The 22,683-nt window shown below is 35.0% G+C and overlaps 1 protein-coding gene across 6 annotated transcripts in view; it reads left to right on the plus strand.

Moving 5' to 3' along the window:
- The window catches only part of USP24 (ubiquitin specific peptidase 24), a 147,482-nt gene that overhangs the window by 46,120 nt on the left and 78,679 nt on the right, over positions 1-22,683 (plus strand). For 4 of the 6 annotated variants that reach the window (XM_063712227.1, XM_063712228.1, XM_063712229.1 and 1 more), the window contains 15 exons: positions 2,293-2,328; positions 2,948-3,013; positions 6,606-6,671; positions 9,179-9,253; positions 9,828-9,986; positions 11,500-11,614; positions 11,820-11,923; positions 14,077-14,184; positions 14,389-14,484; positions 14,575-14,736; positions 14,938-14,985; positions 16,886-16,945; positions 20,301-20,408; positions 21,075-21,224; positions 21,810-21,941. In XM_063712227.1, coding sequence (XP_063568297.1) covers positions 2,293-2,328; positions 2,948-3,013; positions 6,606-6,671; positions 9,179-9,253; positions 9,828-9,986; positions 11,500-11,614; positions 11,820-11,923; positions 14,077-14,184; positions 14,389-14,484; positions 14,575-14,736; positions 14,938-14,985; positions 16,886-16,945; positions 20,301-20,408; positions 21,075-21,224; positions 21,810-21,941 — 1,485 coding nt within the window. The remainder of the gene's footprint in view (positions 1-2,292; positions 2,329-2,947; positions 3,014-6,605; positions 6,672-9,178; positions 9,254-9,827; positions 9,987-11,499; positions 11,615-11,819; positions 11,924-14,076; positions 14,185-14,388; positions 14,485-14,574; positions 14,737-14,937; positions 14,986-16,885; positions 16,946-20,300; positions 20,409-21,074; positions 21,225-21,809; positions 21,942-22,683) is intronic. The other 2 variants (XM_009249820.3, XM_002810776.4) reach the window with 1 other exon arrangement.

Below are 22,683 nucleotides of genomic sequence, written 5' to 3' on the forward strand. Positions count from 1 at the left end.
TTTGAGGCCTAAGTTGCACGTTCTTTCTTCCAAAAAGGATGTACTTTTTGGTAGGTGCCTGGAAGCACTACAGTTTGTGACCATTTTAGAATAAATTATCAGCTTAAGATTTTTCAGACCATAACGTCCGTGTGAATTTGAGCAGTAAAGCCATATGAGGGCAATTCTGTGGTTATGAATTCTTGGAGAATTTTTTTCTCCCTGTAGGCATCCTTATTTTCCCTTTCCACAGGTAAATCTATTTCAGTTCATCTGACACCAAGGATGTAGCCCTTTAGTTCCAGCTTTGTGTTGCATTTCCTTCTTGAGTCACCCTGTCCCACCTGGGCTTGGTGTCCTTTTTCTCCTGCAAATGGACACTCAACGGTCACCAGGGCTCTGCAGCTGCTTGTGGGTGAAGCTGACTTCAGAGCCTTCCTGCCTGCCTCACAGGATTCCTGCTTTCTCTTTGTTTTAAGCTTCTGAGCTTTTTTTTTTTGTCAACTCAGCTATATGTTTTAAAATATTATATTTTAGTGTTTTTATCCAGTAGTGTTATTTTTAGCTGGAGAACCATTTAGGATACTTAGACAGAAGTCTACTAACTTTTCAGGACATTCCATTCTGCCTTCATCCACCATCTGCTGAAATAATTCTCGTTAAGACACCAGCACCCCTCCATGTTCCCAGGTTGGAAAGAAATGTCCCTTGACCCCCATCAACAGCACTGACCCCAGTTGCTCCCTTCTTGGAGATATTTCTTGCTTGGCTTTCAGGATACTGCAGTGCCTTGTGTTTCTGCTTGCCCCCAAGCTGTGTTTCCTCTGTTGACTCCTTCACCTCTATCCGGTTTTGTTCTTCAGCGCTTCCTTTCTTTATTCACTACACTTTCTCTAATGGATTTAAATGTCATATTTATGCCGATGGCCCTCCAGTTTATATCTCTGTGGTCCAAACCTCTTCTCTGAGTATACCAGACTTGAAGAGTCAGTTATCTCCTTTTGGTTGCCATACAGAGTTCTCAAACTTAGTGTGTCTGAAATGGAATTTCATTTTGCCTCTCCAGCCTTTATTCTCCTTTTTAGTAAATAACATCATCATCTATCTAGATGCTCAAGCCAGAAACATAGGAGTCAGCCAGGATTCATTCCTTGAATAAAGAATAACCAGACCATAAACAAGTCCTTTGATTTAATCTCTAATATGTCTCCATTTGACCTCTCTCTCCCCCTTCTGCTGCCATCCTTCTCCACACACAGCTGTGAACTATCTAGACACTGCACTGGCCTTCTGACTGGTTGTGTCTGACTATGTCTCATTCTCCCATTCATCCATTCCATTCCATTCTTCACAGAACTGCAAGAGTGACCTTAAAATATAAAACATTCTTTTGCTGAAAATGCTTCTGTTGCTTGCTTTCTAATCATGGTCTGTAAGTGTCTCCATGATCTACATTCTTTGCCTCTCTGTACAACCTCATCTCTGCCACTCCTGGCTCACCATGTCCCAGCTGGGAGAGTTTTTTAAACACAGCAGAGTCTTTTCTGCCATCCCCCATCAGGACCTTTGCCATTTTAGCCTCTCTGCCTGGACTGTTCTTTAAACGGCTACATCTGTCTCGTCCTTTAAAGATTATGTTTTCAGAGAAGTCTTTCATGACCACCACCCCAAGTAGAGGAAGGTCCTATTTTTCTTTTGAGGCCTTTTTGTTTTTGCTTTTGTGGGACTTAGCACAATTTGAATTGTCTTCTGTATATGATGCTCTGCTTGGTTTTGTTGACCCTGCTAGAATGAGCTTCATAAAAGCAGGTGCAACATCTCTTCGTAGTCACTGTTCTGTGTCTAGTCCCTAGAACAGTGAATGCTCAAAAAGAAAAGAAAAAGAGGAGAAAATAGAGTTTGCTTAAGAGCATTAATTAATGATCTAACTGGGACTAAAAATTTTAATCTCTGCTGATTTACTACTTCTTATGTTAATAATTAAGTTTTAATTTCTAAAATAAAACTTTTTTGGAGAATTTAACTCAAGTTATCCTGTATGTTGGAGAGCTTAAACAACTGATCTCAGCTATCCAAAAATGCAGAGATGCTCCACATTGTGGCAGTTCCATCAAAATGCAGACTTATAGACTCCCAAAATCATATGCAGTAATATTAAAGACATGTTAGGAAGGATTTGGGAAAAAACTTTGAAAATAGTTTCCAAACTTTTATAATTTTTCTCCTAACTTTTCATTTAGAATAAAAGAAATGTAAGGGTTAATGGGGAAGCTTTTATATTGCCATCTCAATTTTGTTTTTCTTTTCTCATAGGAGCCTCATGGATGGGTTGTGGATTTGGTAAATAAGGTATATGACTTGTTAATATTGTCATGTAGTATATTTTCAATTTTCTAATGAGACATCTTAGAGTTTGGTATATTAAGCAAATGGCAGCTGCAGAGAATAATTAAAAAATGCTTTAAGAAGTGGATTTCGTATTTTCTCCCTTTTTTTGTATGTACAATACTAGCAGGTAAACATCAGCTTTTGGGCTTAGTACTATCTGCAGTATGCCACAGGAGCATTAGAAGGATCAGTGCAAGGATTCTCTCAAGACCAATGTTACAGAGCACAACGATAAAGTAGAATTTTAGCTTTAGTTCCTTGCTTAAATTATTAATATATAATATTTTAAAATTAATATGTGTAGTACAATAGGATGACTGCAGTCAATAATAACTTAATTGTATATTTTTAAATAACTTAAATAATGTAATTAGATTGTTTGTAACTCAAAGGATAAATGCTTGAGGGGATGGATACCCCATTCTCCATGATGTGCTTATTTCACATTGTATGCCTGTATCAAAACATCTCATGTGCCCCATAAACATATACACCTACTATGTACCAATAGAAATTTTTCAAAATAAAAAAATTAAAGAGAAAAATAAATTAAATTAATGTGTGCCCTTTTTCTTCTCAGTTTGGAGAATTAGGTGGATTTGCAGCAATCCAAGCCAAGCTCCATTCAGAAGATATAGAACTTGGGGTAAGTTAAACTACTGTATATGCTCACTGTGGAAATTCATTTCACTTGAGTTGGTGTACAGCCAGAGGATACGGTCTGGACATGCCAAGTTAAATGTTAAAGGTTCATCTTTAGAGGAGCAGATTCCACGGTCCTGATAACCGAAGAAATGTTTACTCCTAATTATAACCAAATTGCTATGTAGAGTTTTTTTCCTCACTATTTTTTGTTTACCTATGGTATTTTTCTCTTAATTTGTAATGGTTACATGAAATTATCTTACTGTTTAAAGTTGGTTGCTATATGTGGCAAGTATATATATGCATAACAATTTTATGGCTCAGTTAAATGATTATATAAAATCAGAATTTACTTCATAAACTCAGGCACAAATAAAAATATTAACAAAGTTGTTTAGTAAGCTTTTTGGTGTTACAAAAACTTCTAGATAACAAATGGCTATAACATGGGAGCTTAGAAACATCAGGTGCAGTGTTCATATCAACTTCATTTTCTCAAAACATAACCTCATAGTTAGGGGAATAACTAATCTTTAATTTTTCAGACACTGTTGACCTGTTTGTTGCTGAGAGCACTTTATTCTTTTCCCTAATTAATCATTCAGTTAAAAACTATTACGTACTTGGCATGAATAAGACACTGCGCTATCTGCTGTAATTTGATCAGTACAGAAAATAATGTGTTAAAATAATGCACCCAGGTGTTACAGATTGTGCTTACAGTTGCAGTTATTTCTGTGAAACCGTGACTAATCAATTCCTATTGGTCCCTCTCTGGGTGAAGGAAATAGCAATGCTCAAGGAGAGAGACTGATGGTGTAGTAATAGATTGACTCTTTCTTGCCACCCAGTGTTTATCCTAAAGATCAGATGTCTGCCAGATCACAGACACTGATGCAGAAGCCTCCTCTTCCTTCCCTGGAAGTTAATTAGGTTGTTGAACTGTCCTTGTGATCCCCATTCAATAGATCAAGTATGTTGGAAATGACTTCATTGACTTGGAAGATAATATATAACAATTTAAGAAGCAAAACCAAAGAAAAACCTCTTTAGATCCAGGGTTTAAAAAAAAATACAGAGCACTCCCAAATTTCTATCCTACTTGGATGAAAACTGGCTCAGGATAGATAGATGGGAATCTGGGCATAGCCCTCATTATTATCAAATGTGCTAAAGTTAAAGAGTCTTGCAAGATTTTTCCATAAGGTCAGACCATTTTTCAGAACAATTGTGTTATCTGCTGCAGTTGACACAGAATTATATTGTTTAGGTTGTATTGAGGGGATAGTAACACTCAGGCATTGGAGAGATTCCAAAGGTGTGGACTTTTGTAGGAGACAGGTATAATTAAAATTCACACGTGCTGGATTTCTGACCAGTTAAGGTGGCTGTGTCCCAGAATAAATTTAGGCCATATTATTAAGTCTGAGTACAACTTTGGAATTTAAAAATACTAGGAAAAAATATCACTCACAAGCCCACCAGTTAAAAACACCTATACAAAACAAGAAATGAAAGTTGTTGCTCATCCTTCTTCCTGATCCCCACACACATACCTAGGTAACAGTTACCAGTTTAACACATGCCTTTCTGGCTTTTCCCTGAATTTATATAAATCTATGCATGTTCTTTCTCTCTTTCTCTTTTTCTCCTAAACCTAAATTATCAAGCTATACCTGGTTGTATATTTTCATTTAACATAATATCATGGTCATCTTTCCAGGTTAGTACTATCAGTGTTTTTAATGACTGCAAGTGGTATATTTCTGCAAATGGTATACCATGATGCAGACACTTATTAATGGGCATTGGATTATTTCTATGTTTTTGCTATTATAGAGAGCGTTCCTTATAAATATGTCTTTATGTACGTGCAACTATTTCTGAAAGATCAATTCCTAGAGAGTGAGATTTCTGAGTTAAAGATTACAGTCATTCCTTGGTATACTGAGGGATTGGTTCCAGGATTTTGGGTATACCAGAATCTGTCTATACTCAAATCCTGTAGTCAGCCCCGCAGAACTCATGTATATGAAAAGTCAACCTTCATATATGCAGATTTTGCATCCCAGGAATATTGTATTTTCAGTCCTCATTTTGTTCAAAAAATCTGCATGTAAGTGAACCCATGCAGTTCAAGCTTGTTTGTTCAAGGGTCAACTGTGTATTTGTTTTAAAATTATAATTGACAGTGCTAAATGTCTTTCTAAAAAGCTTTTGCCCGTCTGTACTCCCACAAACCCGTTTCATAATAGTCTCATTAGTGCTAAATATTTTCAATCTTTAATTTTCCAATATGATGGACAAAAAATGGTATTTTATTATTTAATATGTAATACTCTGATTTCTTGTGAACTTGAGCATTTTGTCATATGATTATTGGTTATTTTTATTTCTTCTGTGAATTGACCTAGTTTATTTAGGTCTCTTTGAGTGACGTGTTTGGAATTATTTTTATATTAAGCTTATCAATGCTGTATCTATTTTGCATATTTGTAAATCTTTTCTCCTAGTATTTTGCTTCTTTTCATTTTTATTGATGGTATCTTTTGCTATATAGAAGTTTCAGACTTTTATGTAGTCAAATTTTTCCTTGATGGCTTAAAAGTTTTCTAACTTGCTTAGATAATGTTCTCCCACCTCAAGTTTATAAAAATATATTTTTTCTTTTTATACTTTCATATTTTTGTTTTTTTAACTTAGTCCTTTAATTCATTTAGAATTTATTTTTGTATATTTGAAAAGATAGGGATTTAATTTTATTTTCTTCCAAATAGGTAGCCAATTGTTGTTAGATCCTCTATTGAATAATCTCTCTTTTCCTTATTATTTGTATTTGCTGGCTTAATAATATCAAAGGCCCATGTGCCAATGGGTTTGTTTCGGGACCTCTGTTCCAGTCATTTATTAATTCATTCATTCTTTGGTTCATTTCTGTACTGTTGCAACCTTGTGTTCATTACTGGTAGTGTCACTTCTGCCCAGTATCATTCTTTTCTAAAAAATTTTTTTATTGTTCCCATATTTTTAATGTTCTGGGTGTAGTCAACCTGTCAGGTTCTCCTGTAGAAAATTCTACTGAGATCATGTTTGGAATTGCATTAAATTTATAGGTCAATGCAGAGAGAATTGATGTTTTTACAATAATGGTCTTTTCCGTTTAGAAACATGGTGTCTCCCCATTTATGCGGGCTTCTTTAATGTATTTTAGTAAGGTTTTATAATTTTCTTCAAGTAAGCCTTCAGTGTTTTTTGTTTAAGGAATATTTCATGCCTCAGCTATTCTCTCCTTTTTTAAAAAAATGTTTAGTATTCTACAATGTAACTTTAAAATCATTTTATCTAATTCTCCAAAGATGTTTTATTGACATATTCTGATTTAAATTACATTAAATTTCTATAATAATTTAAGTGGGTTGACATCTTTATATCAATTCTTTCTATCCAGGAGTTTAGTTTCTCTAGTCTTTTATTCATGACTTGATCAAATCACTATTTAAACTTTTCTGTGATATATGAAAAGGGATTTGTTTAATTTTGACAGGAAAAAAATCTTCTCAAATGTATTTCTAATCTTCACTGTCTTTTTCCAGGCTGTCTCAGCACTGATTCAGCCCTTAGGAGTGTGTGCAGAGTACCTCAGTTCCTCCGTGGTACAGGTAGGATTAAACCATTTCACATTACTTCATATTGAAGACATGCAAACAGTAATAACTTCTTTTTATCAGGTTATTCAGAGTGGTCTTTAATCCAGAGTACTCCTTTTTTCACATTAGCTGTCCTTTTAATAAAAATGCCATCAGATAATAAAAATTGTTGAATAAGTTGAAGTATAGGAGACTTAACATTTGAGAAGGCCATTTACCTTTTCAGTTTATCATTTTATATAATTTTTATTTATTTTTCATTTTCTTATCTATAAAGTAGGCAGCATATCCTTATTTGCTTCACAGGATTATTTAAGGATTTAATGCCGTTATGTTTTGAATCAGATTAGTATTTATGTATTAAATCGGCTAGGCTCACTTACTGGCTCAGTCGCTCACTTCTGAATATCAGCTTAACAGCACATCTTGTCTGATTTCCTACCTCTGTAGGATTGTAAGTCAGCAGGTCACAGAACAGTCAAAGCTGTGAGTGTTCAGTTTTCTAATGCTAAAAGCCTATTCTGCTATCCTGTTTCCTTCATTTCAATTAACAAGTTTTACCGAGCAAAATGTCACGTTGAAATACTTCTATTTATTTATTTTTATAAATAAGTCTACGGACCTTATAACTTTTATAGAGCTTTAAAAAAATCACCGTAAATGGTTTTGAAAGCATAGTGTCCTTCTGGAGCAGTGTTTTTAAATGCAGTGTTCTTTCCAACATCACATTTACTTAGGGCCACTTTAATAAGGGAGATAGGATTTTTTTTTAGTAGGTTCTGGAAATTTCTGTTATTTCTTGTTTCTTTTCTTTTTTTTTTTTTTTTTTTTTTTTTCCAGACAGAGTCTCGCTCTGTTGCCCAGGCTGGAGTGCAGTGGCGTGATCTCGGCTCACTGCAACCTCCGCCTCCCGGGTTCAAGCGATTCTCCTGCCTCAACCTCTGGAGTAGCTGGGACTACATGCACGTGCCACCATGCCCACCTAATTTTTGTATTTTTAGTAGAGACGGGGTTTCACCATGCTGGCCAGGCTGGTCTCAAACTCCTGACCTCGTGATCCACCCACCTTGGCCTCCCAGAGTGCTGGGATTATAGGCATGAGCCACCGTACCTAGCCAATTTCTGTTATTTCTAAATGTTAAATGCTTTCTTTAGATGTCAAGGTAATCCTGCAAGAGTTTTAGGTGAAATAAGATGGCTGTTTACATATTTCTCCATTCTGTATATTAAAACTTTTAGAAACAGCTTATGTTCCTTCAGTTTAAGCATATAAATATAATCATTAATTTCATAGTTGAAACACTAAGACATAAAAGAGGCCAAGTGATTGGACTTTTTAATATTTTAATAATAAACATTAATAATTTAATAATCAGGGTCAGGATTGGGTTTTAAATGCATGCTCTTTGTTCATGCCTTGCTATGTGGAAGAGAATTTAGCATAAATACCCCAGCTGCTAACTAACATTAAGGTCTTTAGAAATTCCAGATTTTATATATGTAAACAGAGTGTACCTTAAAAAGAACAAGAAGTGTATGAATTCCCAACCAAGCACATCTGACTTCATCTGTATTTTAATTATATAAAACCATCCAAAATTAAATTCATTCAGCAATAAACTCATATAATACATGTTACTTACATAACAGTTGTCTCTACTACTTGCTACTTGTATGACTTCAGAAGACTCTTATTTAACTTGTGTGCCTCAATTTCCTAATCTGTAGAATGGCCATAATAGTAATAGCTGTCTCAAGAGTTGCAGTAAGGATTAAACAGCATGTGCTGAAAAGAACACTATGACTCTCTTAACCGTAACAGCTCTCTCTCCTTCCTATACAATTGACATTAAGTGTAAAAGAAGAAATTCTATCTGGATAACTGCCTGATGTCATTTTAGCACATTGCTAATGTATTTTTGGCTTTGACAGCCAAATACTGTTTATCTTTCTTCATCAGCTAAGTTTTAAATATTTTCTTACCCAGCTGGAAGTGGTAATTTAGATGTATTAATAGCTAATACTTTACCATTCTCACATACTCTTCAGAGTTAGTTTTCTGGTTGTGTTACCATTCTGGAGCAGTGTATTGTATGAATTTCATCTACAGGCCTCATTCACATCAGTAAGCAAAAGTCGTTCATATGATGGCATAATTTCCATGGTCTGTGTTTATATTCATTTTTAAAAATCAAACACAAAATACATATAAAAACAATTCATGCTGTGTTTTAAAAGTTAGACTGTGTGTCTTGAGTCACTTTTCAAAATTACCTTTATAAGATAGTAATGACAGAAAATGTACTCATATTATAGTAAAGAAGCTGAGGCACCTAAGATTAAGCAGAGTCAGTTAAGGGTTTATTTGGTAGTATTAGCTAGTTAGTAGCTGCTCTGATGTGAAAATTTTTATCTTTTCATTGCACCTTCTTTGTGAATTGTAGATGAAGAAGTATTCTCTCTCTACTTTTGGGACAGCTTCAGGAGTTCTTAATAACTGTAGCATTTTATTTCTACAGCCCATGCTAGACCCAGTCATTCTTACTACAATCCAGGATGTACGGAGCGTAGAAGAGAAAGACCTCAAAGACAAGGTAAATGCTCTCTCCAACTAGATAGGCCCTAGTGCCAGTTAGTTCACAGAAGCAGAGCCAGGACTTAGCAGGGTTCACACACCATGCTCTTTGAATTCTGGTCACATGCATTCACATCAAATTAACTTTACATTTCCTAATTAAAAAGTGCTGTTTCTGAAGCACCATTGGTGGTTGTTACCTCAGTCGATAGAGTTAATACAGTGTTCTCAGTAAGTGATACCATTCAGAATTTTACTAACATGATTTTGATGGTATCACAGTTGGCATAGAGGAAGCTTTAAAATAATACAGTGTTAAAACTTACCCAGAGTTGTTTAAAGCAATTTTACCATTTAAATTTAACGTGACTTATTTTGCCTACCCTAAATTTTTCACAGGACCATTCCCTTTCCTTTACTGCTCACCCATGTGCTAAGTTTTGTTTCTAAGCAAAATGAAGTTAATTGGCCTTGTAAAATTATCAGATACTGCCAGACGATTGTTACCCTATATTCTTGTGTGTGTTATAAGAATTGGGATCAAAATGATTTTACGGTTCCTTTTTTTGTTTTTTGTTTTTATTCAATAAAAGAGATTGGTTAGCATCCCTGAGCTCTTGTCTGCCATTAAGTTACTTTGCATGCGCTTCCAACCGGATCTGGTGACAATTGTGGATGACCTTCGACTAGATATTCTGTTGCGCATGCTGAAATCACCACATTTCAGTGCTAAGATGAATTCTCTCAAAGAAGTAAGTTTTTCATTTGTTTCTACAAGACTTAATGCACAGATACTAAGTTCTGCCAAAATGTATGCTTATTAATATAAAAATTTTGGGAAATATGAATAATTTATTGCAATCATATAAAAAAGAGATAATGATTCTGTGTAAAATGTTGTATATAATTGTTAGTAAAGACATCTTCTGTGTTAACTTTCAAAATTTACATCTGAAATATTTAAAATATTTAGTGTTTCTGTGAAATTTCCTAGAATATAATCCCTTAGAATATGCAGTTTGAGATTTACTTTTGCTCTAAGGGTACAGTTCATTTTGTTTTATTTCAGGTGTAAGTTTACTTAAACCAAATCTTCTAACTGGGGTTGGGACAAAAACAAAATGACTGCAGCAGTGTTGGTCAAAGCACAATGATGGAAATAATTTTCCGTAGCTTTCTGAATTTGTTATCATATCCACAGAAACAGCACAGTTGGTTTTGGTGTGTGACACATGGAGCCAATGCAGTTCAGTTATAATTCAGTTATTTTTCCTTCAGTTTTCTATTGTTAGGAATCTTGACTACCAGTGAAAGAAACTCATCTTGAACCATTTTAGACCAAAAAAGGAGTTCATTGAAAAGAGGCTGGGTTATTTTACATGAATGAAGGGTTTACTAGCCAGACAAGAAAGGATGGGCACATGTGGGCAACAGAGCAACTAGAATTTGCAAGCTGACCACTGTCAGGACTCTGTGCAAGTCTCATCCCTGCTTTTCTTAGTATGTTGGCCTGACTACTAAGTAATGCCATTTGGCATTTTTCATGTGGTAGAGATCAAGACAATGAGTAGATCCAGTGTTTCACATCCTGCAGTTCCCATCACCAGAGAGGGACTGACTCACTCTTTCTGCATATGAAGTGTCTTCCTGACACTTCTGTATACTTTCCACATATAAAATTTGGAGGGAGTGCCTGTTTGAGGTTTGGGTTAGATGTTCATCCCTGAGCCAGTTAGCAGTGGTCCAGGGAATGAGAGCTGTAAGAATGACTCCATGTTCTTTTTTTTTTTTTTTTTTTTTTTGAGATGGAGTCTCGCTCTGTCACTCAGGCTGGAGTGCAGTGGCACAATCTTGGACCACTGCAACCTCCGCCTCCTAGGTTCAAGCAATTCTCCTGCCTTAGCCTCCTGAGTAGCTGGGATTACAGGTGCCCACCACTACGCCCAGCTAATCTTTTGTATTTTTAGTAGAGACAGGGTTTCTCCATGTTGGCCAGGCTGGTCTCAAACTCCTGACCTAAAGTGATCCACCCACCTTGGCCTCCCAGTGTGCTGGGATTACAGGCATGAGCCACCGTGCCTGGCCATCCATGTTCTTTTTAAAGGGACATCACAAATGGTGGTCTGTTAACTTCTTATAACTGGCCTTTGATATATTTTGGCTAGTTATTGAAGCACATTGTAACATTGTAAAAATTATATATATATATATATGAATATTTGATAATGTATATTAGACTCAGTCACAATAATCTTATCTTTTTAGGTAACCAAACTAATAGAAGATAGCACTTTATCCAAATCTGTGAAGAATGCTATAGATACAGACAGATTATTAGATTGGCTAGTTGAGAACTCAGTTCTGTCAATCGCACTGGAAGGTAAGTTGCTTTCAAAAAATAAAAATTACCTAACACATAATTTAAATAATATATCTTTGTATTAAAAAGTATACAAAATTGTTGCTTTGACTGTATTAGCCTTTAAATGATCTTATAGTAAGTTATTGTTTTGAATGAGTAGAATTGTATTTAGAGAGTCAGTGTTCACTATATCTGACTTTCTCTCTCGTGTTTCTTCAATTAGGCAACATAGACCAAGCACAATACTGTGACCGTATAAAGGGAATTATTGAACTCTTGGGTAGTAAATTGTCGTTAGATGAGCTCACTAAAATTTGGAAGATACAGGTAGGTTGAGCAGAATTATTTTTGCCTTTGCCTAATGTTTTTGGACTACAGGAGAGCGAAAAGGGTGATGAGAGAGCAGGAAAACGGAAACTTTATCTTGCTTTAAACAGAGCAGCTGTACCTAACCCACTTTACAGTTTCAGGTTTTTATTAAGATTGTATGTGTAAATCCACTCACCACAAGAAGTTTCAAACTGCTGATCTAGTCTGGTCTTCTAATTTTTTAAATTAAAAAATGAGAAGGTTATATAGCAGTTAGTGGCAGAGCTAGGAATAGGTGTGTGTCTTTGTTTATCAATCTAGTGTTCTTTTCATTATATTATTAATTTTCATTAATAATTTTTTTCCCATTTAGTCCCTATTAAATAAAGATGATTGATGAGTTTGTAGATCTCATCTTACTAGGACTGTCAAGAGGTGTGACAGAATCCAACATAGTCTTCAATTTTTTTTTCTTCACTTTCGTCATAGTCCATTTTACTGGTTTTCCTAACTTTCCTGGCATTGCTCCTTGAGTCCCCTTTACTAACTTATTCTCTTCTACCTTGACTTTATTTGGTTTTTTCAAGCCTTAGTTCTTAGCCCCTTTCTCACTGTATTGGCTTTCATAAGTCAATTGCAGGCACTCCTGTGGCTTTGACTACATTTGTATGCTGTTGACTCTATGAATTAAATCTCTAATTCAGATCTCTTCTTGGAGCTCCAATGCAATATATCTAAATAAGTAACACACATTCCCATGCGTAGTGCGTTGGCATCTCAAATTCATTGTATCCAAACATGGTCATTCTCCAATCTATTTCATTAATGGTATTATTCTTCATCTAGTTGGTAAAAACCTGGAGCACTCTTTGACTGTACCAACTTAGTCACTGTATCAGTCAGAATCTAGTCAGGAAGTAGAAACTATGCTAGGTATATCAAGCAAAGGGAGTTGATTACAGGGGATTGTTTACAAAAGTCTTCCTAAGTAAGGTAGAGGAGCAAAAAAGAGAATGTTGGAGAAGCAAAAAGAAAGAAGGGGTATTAAGTTCAAGGAAATGATGCTGCTCTTGGAGGTGCTTTTACTTTAAGTACTGGAACTGTCAAAGAGGTGCTACCACCACCAAGGTTTCCGGAGTCCCTTGCAGCCACAGCCAGCATCTGCATCCACTCTGAGCCTAAGCCAGACATACTTCATCCTTCATCCTGCCACTCATCTCCCAGCGCTTCCTCTCATTGGCAGAACGTAACAGGAAGTTGGCTGGCAGAGGAGCTTGGGAAATGTAGTTGGCAGGCTCCCAGCCCAGCATTACAGAGCAGACTATAAAAAGTCAGGTGCAGGAGTAAAAGAAAACAGTCCTGGGTCCCAAGATATTACTTCCCATGTCTTGACCTTGGTGGAATACACTCATGTAATTTTGTTTTGCAAGTATAAATTTTGAATCCACATAAGGTTGAAGATTTAGGTTGAAGATTACAGACCATGATTTATATATTGTATATCCCTACTACATTCAATGAATGATTCTATGTGCATAGTATATATTGAGAAAATTCTTAAGGAATTGAATCTAAAAATGTCCTCTTTTCATTTCATGTCTCACATGATGAACAGTGAGGCATGACAGTGACATAATTGAGGTTATAAACCTTAAGGTTGACAATAGGGTCTATAGCTCTGCAGCAAAGACTTACTGCCAATGGGCTAAATAAACATTAATTGAAATCACAAAGTATCTATGAGTAAAATAAAAAATGAGGCAGGTAATAACGCTCAATTGGAACCTTCAGGATCATTTATCAAATGCCAAAAGTGGGTACATTTGTTTTATAATTCAATCTGTTTAAATCTTTTAGCAGTTGAAAATATTTTGTTCTCTTCTTGAAGTGAAATATGTCACATTGAGAACTTGATTCTCGTGGGTTTTTTTTTTTTTCATTGTCGGTTTAAAGAATTAATGCTTCTAGGAATTTAAATAAGGCCAGCTGATAACGATTAATAATGGTTGCTTCATATAGTCTTGCCAATATTATGCAAGTGGATGCTGATTAGACTAGAGTCAATTTATCTTTGTTATATTTTTGCTTGTGCTTCTGTAAGTTGCCAGGGGGAAGACTTAGGTTGTTCCGAGTTCCAAGACTTAACTTTTTTCCAATGTTTCCTTTTCCAGTCAGGACAATCATCTACCGTGATTGAGAACATTCATACTATTATTGCTGCAGCGGCTGTGAAATTTAATTCAGATCAGCTTAATCATTTGTTTGTTCTCATTCAGAAGGTACGTGTTCAGTCAGACTTGCTTACTTTTAAATTTTCTTAAAATCAGCTCTTTTGAGGTCCTGAATACTCCTCCTCCCCACCAATTAGCAGTATTTAAATGTACTTTTCTTACGTTATTAATGTTTTTAGCTCAAGTTTAAAATTTTTGCATATTTTGCCAGTTTGATCGTGAAGCAATTCCTGTGTCTTTTCCATTCTACAGAGCTGGGAGACTGAGAGTGATAGAGTAAGACAGAAGCTTTTGAGCCTGATTGGACGAATAGGCCGGGAAGCTCGCTTTGAGACCACTTCTGGAAAGGCAGGAGAATCAAATGGATTTTTCTAGCTACAAATGCTCAAAGCAGCTATTTGCGTATTGGCTGGCTGATAATATGTAATATTATTGTAGGTTTTAGACGTACTCTGGGAACTGGCTCACCTTCCAACCCTGCCCAGTAGCCTTATTCAGCAGGCCTTGGAGGAGCACCTGACAATCCTTAGTGATGCATATGCAGTGAAAGAAGCAATCAAGAGGAGCTACATCATCAAGTGCATAGAAGATATTAAGAGGGTTGGTTTCAGCTTTTATCTGATTTTGTTGTTAGAACAACAGTATTCCCTGAGTAATTAGAGCCAAATAATTTTCCTCCCCTATTATGTAAATTAAACTAAATGCCGTATCTGGAAGCTCTTACCTTAAAGTCCAAGATTGGGAAATTATAGGTATTGCTTTTACCAAGTCACTTATATTTCTCTTAAAATGAATTTTCAGCCTGGAGAATGGTCAGGTTTGGAAAAAAACAAGAAGGATGGATTCAAGGTAAGAATTTGCAGATGGAACCAACTAAAAGGTATACTAGTTTAATAATTTCCTTTAATAAACTACATCACAATTTTAAAATAATAGTATGTTTTAGTGTTTCTTAATGTCCATATTAAACTTGATATCTAAAAATTTGTTTATGACCTATGCTTTATTATTTAAAGCTTGGGAGTTACTCTTAACGGGAAAAAAATCTAGGGTCACATTCAAAGTAATTTTATTATATAATTTTCATAAAATTAGAAGATTTTCAACTTAGTTTTTCTTTTTAAAATTAAATCTAAAGTATGCACAGTTTTAATAACTACAGTGGACTCCAAATAAATATTGTGCTTGTTTTTCTCCCATAAAGGAGAAATGGAGGAGCATTCATAGTATGAGAGAGAGAGAGAGGAAGGAGGTTCAGTCATCGATTGCACATAGTAGTGTTTCAGGTTCTTCATTTAGACATGTTCCTAAAGTAATTCTATAGGCAAAGTCATTCAGTGAGTATCTGTTGCTGGGGCTTCATTTTAGAAGGTAGGGTTGGATAGGGACTTGTATAAGAGGGACTGGGACTGTGGGTTACTGTGAACTTCTGGACTGTCCTTGGAGGTGGTGGTTAGCAGATTGAGCGGTAATGATTGCAGCTCTCCTGTTGTTCCAGTCCTTAAGCCTCAGTCCTCTCCTCTGAGAGGGTTGATCACAGCAGCCAGCTCAGTGGACTGTGCTTCTGTTGTTGCAGCAGCCCTAATTGGAGCAGCATTGTCCTCTCACCTAGACCCTCAGGGTGCCCAGACCAAACTTAAAGCCTAGCACCGGAAAGGCTTCCACTTTCTGATTTTTATTTTATTATTAACATAAGAAAAGTTTTGGTAGAATAACTAGTGGCTTAATAATTTCATTAGTAAAACATATTCCTTGGCTTTTGTTAAGTATTTCTTTAAAGGATCTTGGATACCGCCAACTAATTTTCATTGGTATATTAAGAGACTCTTAGCTCAGTGGGCTTTTATTTCTTATGTTGTGTTTGATCACAAAGTTTAGTTGGGGGCATTGAAGAACTTTGTGTTTTATATTTCTGACACTGAAATGTGACCAAGTGAATTTTCTACATGTAACCCAGCTTTAGAGATTTTAAAAGGTATTCGCAAGCTGGAGCTGGTAATTCTCAGGTTATGAGGAATTTTTCTTTTAACTCAACAACATTGCTTTCTTTTCACTCAGATACAATTTGAATTTTTCCAGTTTCCTTAGCTCAGTGATTCAGATAACTTAGCAACCTCTCCTTATGATTAAAATTCATCCAGAGTTATTGAAGATGTTTAGAACCTTCAATAGTAAGAGGAAAAGGGTATCCATAGAAAAATGGTCTTTTCTTCTCAGCAACAGACACGTTTCTTTGTATATAAAAGGTCAAAGCTGAATGGATTTTTCCCTCCCTCCAGGGAAGTGGCGTTTGAAACCAGAATATCCCTCCTGACCATTATTCCTTCCTTGTTACAGCTAAGCATTACTTAGCTTTTCTAGTCAGTTGCATCACTGCATCTTTATTGCTTCTCCTTGCAGTCATTTCATTTATGTCTGTTGTTTTATAACAAAACTCAAAAAGTAAAAGGAGAATTTTTGGAGTTATTTTGTGAGACTTGAAAGGAATATTCTTTATTTTTTATTTCCCCACTGCTCCCAGTAAAGAAATTCTGGTGTACCATTATTTCATTCTAAACAATAATATCTTGCCTTTTATATAGCACTTTTCAGTTTACTAAGTGCTTTCATGGACTTTTACAAAGTACACATTGCTGAAGGGGGGCAGTGGGAAGATCAAAGCCCCCTGGATATGGCTCCAGGCAGGGGGGTGAATTATTTACTTCCACTAAAGGTGTTTTTCTATGCTATGCCCTTTCCTGCCAGGCAGCAAGGTGGGCTGACTGGGGATTATGTCTCCCTGCCAGGCTACACAGAAACTAAGCAAAGGGTAAGACAAGATCACCCACTTCTTACTCCCCTCCCACCCTCAGCTACCTCTGTTCCCCCAACTGATTCCCCTTCCCTCTGCTTTTGATACTCTTAAAATTCCCAAGTTCCACTGTTGTGTTCAGAAATTCTGACCTTGATTTCCTAACTTGATTTCTGTAGATTCTGCAGGGTACCCTCGGCTCCCTTGGTCCTCTTTCCTTTGCTGCTTCTATACCTTCCACTGTCTACCCCAATCCTTCCCTCTTATTTCACTTCTTTTTTTCTTCAATTAAAAAGTTTAAATGTACTCATCCAAAAAAAAATTACTAAACCAAAAAAAAACCTCATTTTTCCTCAGTTAGTTGTATCTGCATATTCCTTAAGTTGTTTATCTTCAGGCCACCTACCATAGCGCCTGACAGGCTTTTAGCAAATGTTGGTTTCCTTCCTCTTACTTCCTCCCCTTCACCCTATGAGGACACCAAAAGCCTTACGTAGACATAGCTGAGTCGCCTCTACTTACCAAAACACATAACAGAAAATAAAAGTAGCAAGCTGTCCTCAGTACAGATACTTTCACATGATGTGGTTAGTACAGGAGGAAATAACTTTTAGAAATTGTCCTCCCAAACAAAAATTTTTGCTGTGGTCCTAGATAAAAGGATAGGTCTGGAAAAACAAGACAGATGAGGAAGTAGGGATGTTCAACTTTGAGAAGAGAGAACTCAAGAAAATGTGAAAGTTTTCTTTAAATACTTAGAGCATTGTTATAGAGAAGTTTCATTCAACTTACTTTTTATGTCTCCTGAGAAGTTATGCAGAAGCATGTTTCTGTATCAATGAACTTTTATGTGAGAACAGTCTGAAAACAGAATTCAGTCCCTTCTGAGGTAGTGAGTTCCTCATCAATGGAAATACTAAGTCAGTCATTGTATAAAAAATGAATAAAGAGAATTTAGGCATAGGTTTGCAGGCTAAACCAACTGACCTCTAAGGCTTCATCTAATGTTGAGTCCAATTTAGACATCCCATCAGCTCCTACTTAGGAAATCTCCACTCCGTGACATTATCAGATATCGTCATTGTAATTGGAGAAGAGTAATTTAAATTTTTCTTATAACTTGTCACCATGTCATAGATAAGATGAAATAAATAACATCTTTCCTGTTTGCTAAACTTTAAGAAGGCTATATCAGAAATAATTCTTAAATTTTAGTTTTATAGACTTTTTCTTTGAATTTTATTGTGTAACAAGTTACCTTCAAATGATAATTTTCAATATTAAATAAAAATATTGTTACCATAATTGACTTAATTGGCCATCATGATACTTTTTAATATATTTGCTTATTGCTGAAGAGTTCATATTTATGTCCCAATTTTGTAATCCTTTTGGGAAGGTATCTGTTTGGATATAAACCTTAACAGTTTTTATTACTGTCATTTTGCAACTTTTATAGTGTAGCCAGAAATAGTCTAGCTAGTCTCACAAGTAGTTGACCTTTAATATATACCTTATTTCTGTGATTCTAAGATGCCAGTGATTGCAGCCTGCATCTCAGATTTAATAAACTTGAAAAGAAGAGAAAAAGAAACTGTCCGTTTTGCAGTTATGGAACATTGGTTTAGATTCTTAATGAGAGGTTGAGCCTAAGCCTTTTTTTGAACAATTATGAACAACTTCATGGGAGCACACTGCTTTGCATTGTATATAGTAATGCTTTGGACCTCTCTGAAATCTTTAAGATTGGCTGTATAATTTTGAGGCGTGTTGATGAATATGGAGTTTTGTGTGCTTGTTCTCTTTTGTAAAACTCAAGCTGCTTTTTTTCGTGATTGAGTTATGTACACTACAAGTTAAACACCTTCTCTTGAAATAAGGTGCAGCTTAGGACAGTCAGAGAGACATTTAGTGCTGAGTGGTACAGCCCTTCACAGGGTATGAGTCTGTCATGCCAACTTCTGGCTTTGGAAAATGCTTTAGTGTGAGACCACTGACTGTTTTCTTTTATTTTGATTGTGTTGATGGACACAACTGGTTAGTTAGTGCTGCATTATAGTGTAATCTTTTTGATAACATTTAAGTAACAAATTAGTGATCCAAATTTAAGTGAGAAAGCCATTCTTGTTTGGTACTACCTATACCAGGTAACAACTAAAATGACAGGTAGATGAACAAATACCTTTTGTGTACAGCTAAGTTTGCACATACTCAGGTAAGCACAGCTATATAAAAACTTACTCCTGTGCCTAGTGGCTAGTGCGTTTCTTTTGACATAATTTTCTAAAGTGTCAATTTCAGAAATGTTAAAATATATGAAATCTTTGTCTTAGAATCTAGGAAATACAGTATTTGCTGATTGAGGATTGGCTGATCTCTATGAGGCAAAGAAAAAAGTATTGTGTGACAATAACTTGCTCACATTTACATATTCAATAGTGAGATGTTTCTCTACAAAGACAACAAAAGTGTATTTCCCCTCCGCAAGGGTCTTCATCTTACACTAGGGCTCAATAGAACAAGGAGGCTTTAAAACAAAAAATTCAGCCTCTGAAGAATGCTGAGGACTTAAGTTTTTACTCAGCTTTTTGGTTAGAGATTTAATAGTCATGTTTAAACTGAAATTCTTACCAAATTTTGAAATTTCATAGTTTGAAAGATGCTATTTATTAAAAAGTAGTTCTCTTTATAAAGAGTATTACACAAACAGTAGACTTTTTAGATCTGTACTATGACGATCTGGATTGTCATATACCAGTTTCAGAAATAATATATTTGAAAGTGTTTTGAAAAATGTACAGTATAAGTGTAAAATGTCTGTAATAATTAATAAAAATAGAATTACCTCTTATGAAAGTGTTTTAACTAGGAAATACAGATTATGAATATTCTCTTTAATATTTAGACCACTATCAGTGTCTTGATCATATCATTGGTATCCTAGTCATATAATCATAGAAAGCTATATTCTTACTCCATTTTACTTACCATGCAGTTCAGTATTATCCAAGTTAAGCTTTGGCCATCAATTTATTTTGTGTCAACATGACTTAGCAGCCTGTGCTACTTAATCTATCCTCTGAAGTTGCTAATTCCTTGTTGTCTGTTTTTTGCTGATGTACCCCTGTACATTTACTGTCACTTCACATCCACTCCTGTTTGCAGTTCTTGGCTTTAGGAGATTGCATGCAGAATAAGAAGTTGAAGACTGAATTATGAGTGCATGGAGATAAGCTCTAAATGGTCAATATAAAGAGTAAAATAATAAAATGTGTAACAATAAACCTGATTGACTTGGAAATTTTTTATAGCTAATAAATGAATCTGCTGTTTATTTCTAAATTTAATTAATGTAACTTCTTTTTAACTCTAGTCATCTCAGCTTAATAATCCTCAGTTTGTATGGGTGGTACCAGCTTTGCGTCAGCTCCATGAAATTACTCGCTCATTCATAAAACAAACCTACCAAAAGCAAGACAAGGTAAGGGTATAGCTATTTTTTATTATTATACAGTTACTTGCATAACTTTTACAATAACAAAACATGGCTAAAATTGCTGAGTTTATAGTCACTGTTTTTATGTTTATTGATGTAATTCACTTATATCATTTAATAATCTTGAGTTTAAGCATCATTCTGCTTTCATTTCTGCGGAGCTTTTTTTTTTTTTAAATCTCCTTAACTCATTTTCTTTTTATTTGCTTAATTTTGAAATAGTTAAGCCAGTTTTTAAAGTTAGAATGGCATTTTAAAAATTGGTTTGAAAAGATTAAAAAGCTTGTTGCTTGTTTTGTATCACAAAAAGATTAGTTTGCTTAAAGTACTAGAGTTTCCTCAATGTATAGACTTGGGAAGGATGATCCAGAAAAGTATACAGAAGTGAAATAGTTATTTTTATAGGCTTTTTAAGAAAAAAATAAGTAAAATGAATATTTTTAGATGGAAAACATTAGTAGTTTATTAATTTTCTAGTAAATGTACATACCAGATTGATTTTATTTACTTTTGTGTAGGAAATATGAATGAGGAAATTCTTATGTTTACTTTGTCTCATCTAGGACTACATCTTATATAGCAGCTTGTATTAAACCAGCAAAATAACTGCAAATTCTCATTACCACTTTTCTTTTTGTTATTTTCGCCAAGAGCATTATTCAGGACTTGAAGAAGAATTTTGAAATAGTGAAATTGGTAACAGGAAGTTTGATTGCTTGTCATCGGCTTGCAGCTGCTGTGGCCGGGCCTGGAGGCTTAAGTGGCTCGACACTAGTGGATGGCCGGTACACTTACCGGGAGGTATCAGGCCTTGTGTTTTTGCTTCATGATTTACAACATTCATTTGACCTTTTTATACTTATACTATAAAAATAATTTTTGTTAGCTGTAACTATAAAGAGGTTGTATGAGGTATCTTTGTAGTGATGGAACAGTTTTGTATCTTGATGTTTGTGAGTTATCTTTCATATGATTAAGGAATAAACATCTTTTTTTGTCTTTGATCTGAAATAATAATTGCTAATTCATTGGATAATGGGTTTTGTTTTTCAAATCAATTGATTAGTAATATTACTGTTTTTTAAAAAATTAGGAAAAAAAATCTTAACTCACCAGTTGTGAGTTTGTAGTGTTTTACTTTGAGATTGCTGAAATTACATTTTATTGACATCCCAAATCAACCGAATTTCTAATAGACTTGAGATAGATAGCTTCTGTTACATTGTACTATCAATTTGTAAACAGAATTCTAATATTACTTTACCCTAAATTATATGAAAAAGGATTAAGTAAAACTGTTGTTAAAACTTAGTTTTGTTTTGTTTTAATGTTGCTTTTGGGAATGAATGCCTGGAGTTAACTAATTAGCATTATTTCTTTTTGCAGTATTTAGAGGCACATCTAAAATTTCTGGCATTTTTCTTGCAAGAAGCTACTCTGTATCTGGGCTGGAATCGTGCCAAGGAGATCTGGGAGTGTCTTGTAACTGGCCAGGATGTTTGTGAATTAGATAGAGAGGTAAGAAGATGGTATTATGGATAAAGTAAGGCAGAAATATTTAAATATTTCACTTTTTCTGTGTGTCTCACATCTTCTAAACACTTTTCAGTTTATATAAGCATAAATAGTATGGGCCAAGAACTGTAAGTGCTGAAAAAATGTTTTATATAACATATATTCATGATAAAAATAAATGTATGAGTTCTTTGGTAATTTTGATACCATTCTGGATAAAATACCAAATTTAACCAAATGAGTATAAAGAATTCTAGATATATTTAAGTTTTTTCCCCTCCATATGAAACTAATTTTACGTTGCCAACAGAAAACTTTGAGTTCCTATAATGATATTGCACCCCAAAAACAGTAAAGAAGAATTAGTACCTGGCCACATTTTTTTGTAAACTATAATTAAACAGCCAAAGATAGATTAAATCAGGAACAGAACACCTGCCTTGACGTTTTCTAAGAGTAAATTTCATTTTCCTCATCTTATTTGACAGAATAATATTAACTACTTCCTAGACTTGTCGAAAGGCTTCACTATTGTGATAGTGCCCAGCGTAGTGCCTGGTGTAAGCAGGCAATAAATGTTGATGGAAAAACCCAAGTATAAAATCCAGTGAAAAGTATGAGTAGATATTTTTATTATCTAGAAGAAAGATTGCTAGTAACTGCTTCATTTAATTTCAGAATTCCAAGCATTTTAGCTTTGAGTGGTATTTTGACAGTATAAACATTTGAAGTATTAAAATTTATC

This window comes from Pongo abelii, chromosome 1 (genome assembly GCF_028885655.2).
Source record: "Pongo abelii isolate AG06213 chromosome 1, NHGRI_mPonAbe1-v2.0_pri, whole genome shotgun sequence".
NCBI lineage: Eukaryota > Metazoa > Chordata > Mammalia > Primates > Hominidae > Pongo > Pongo abelii.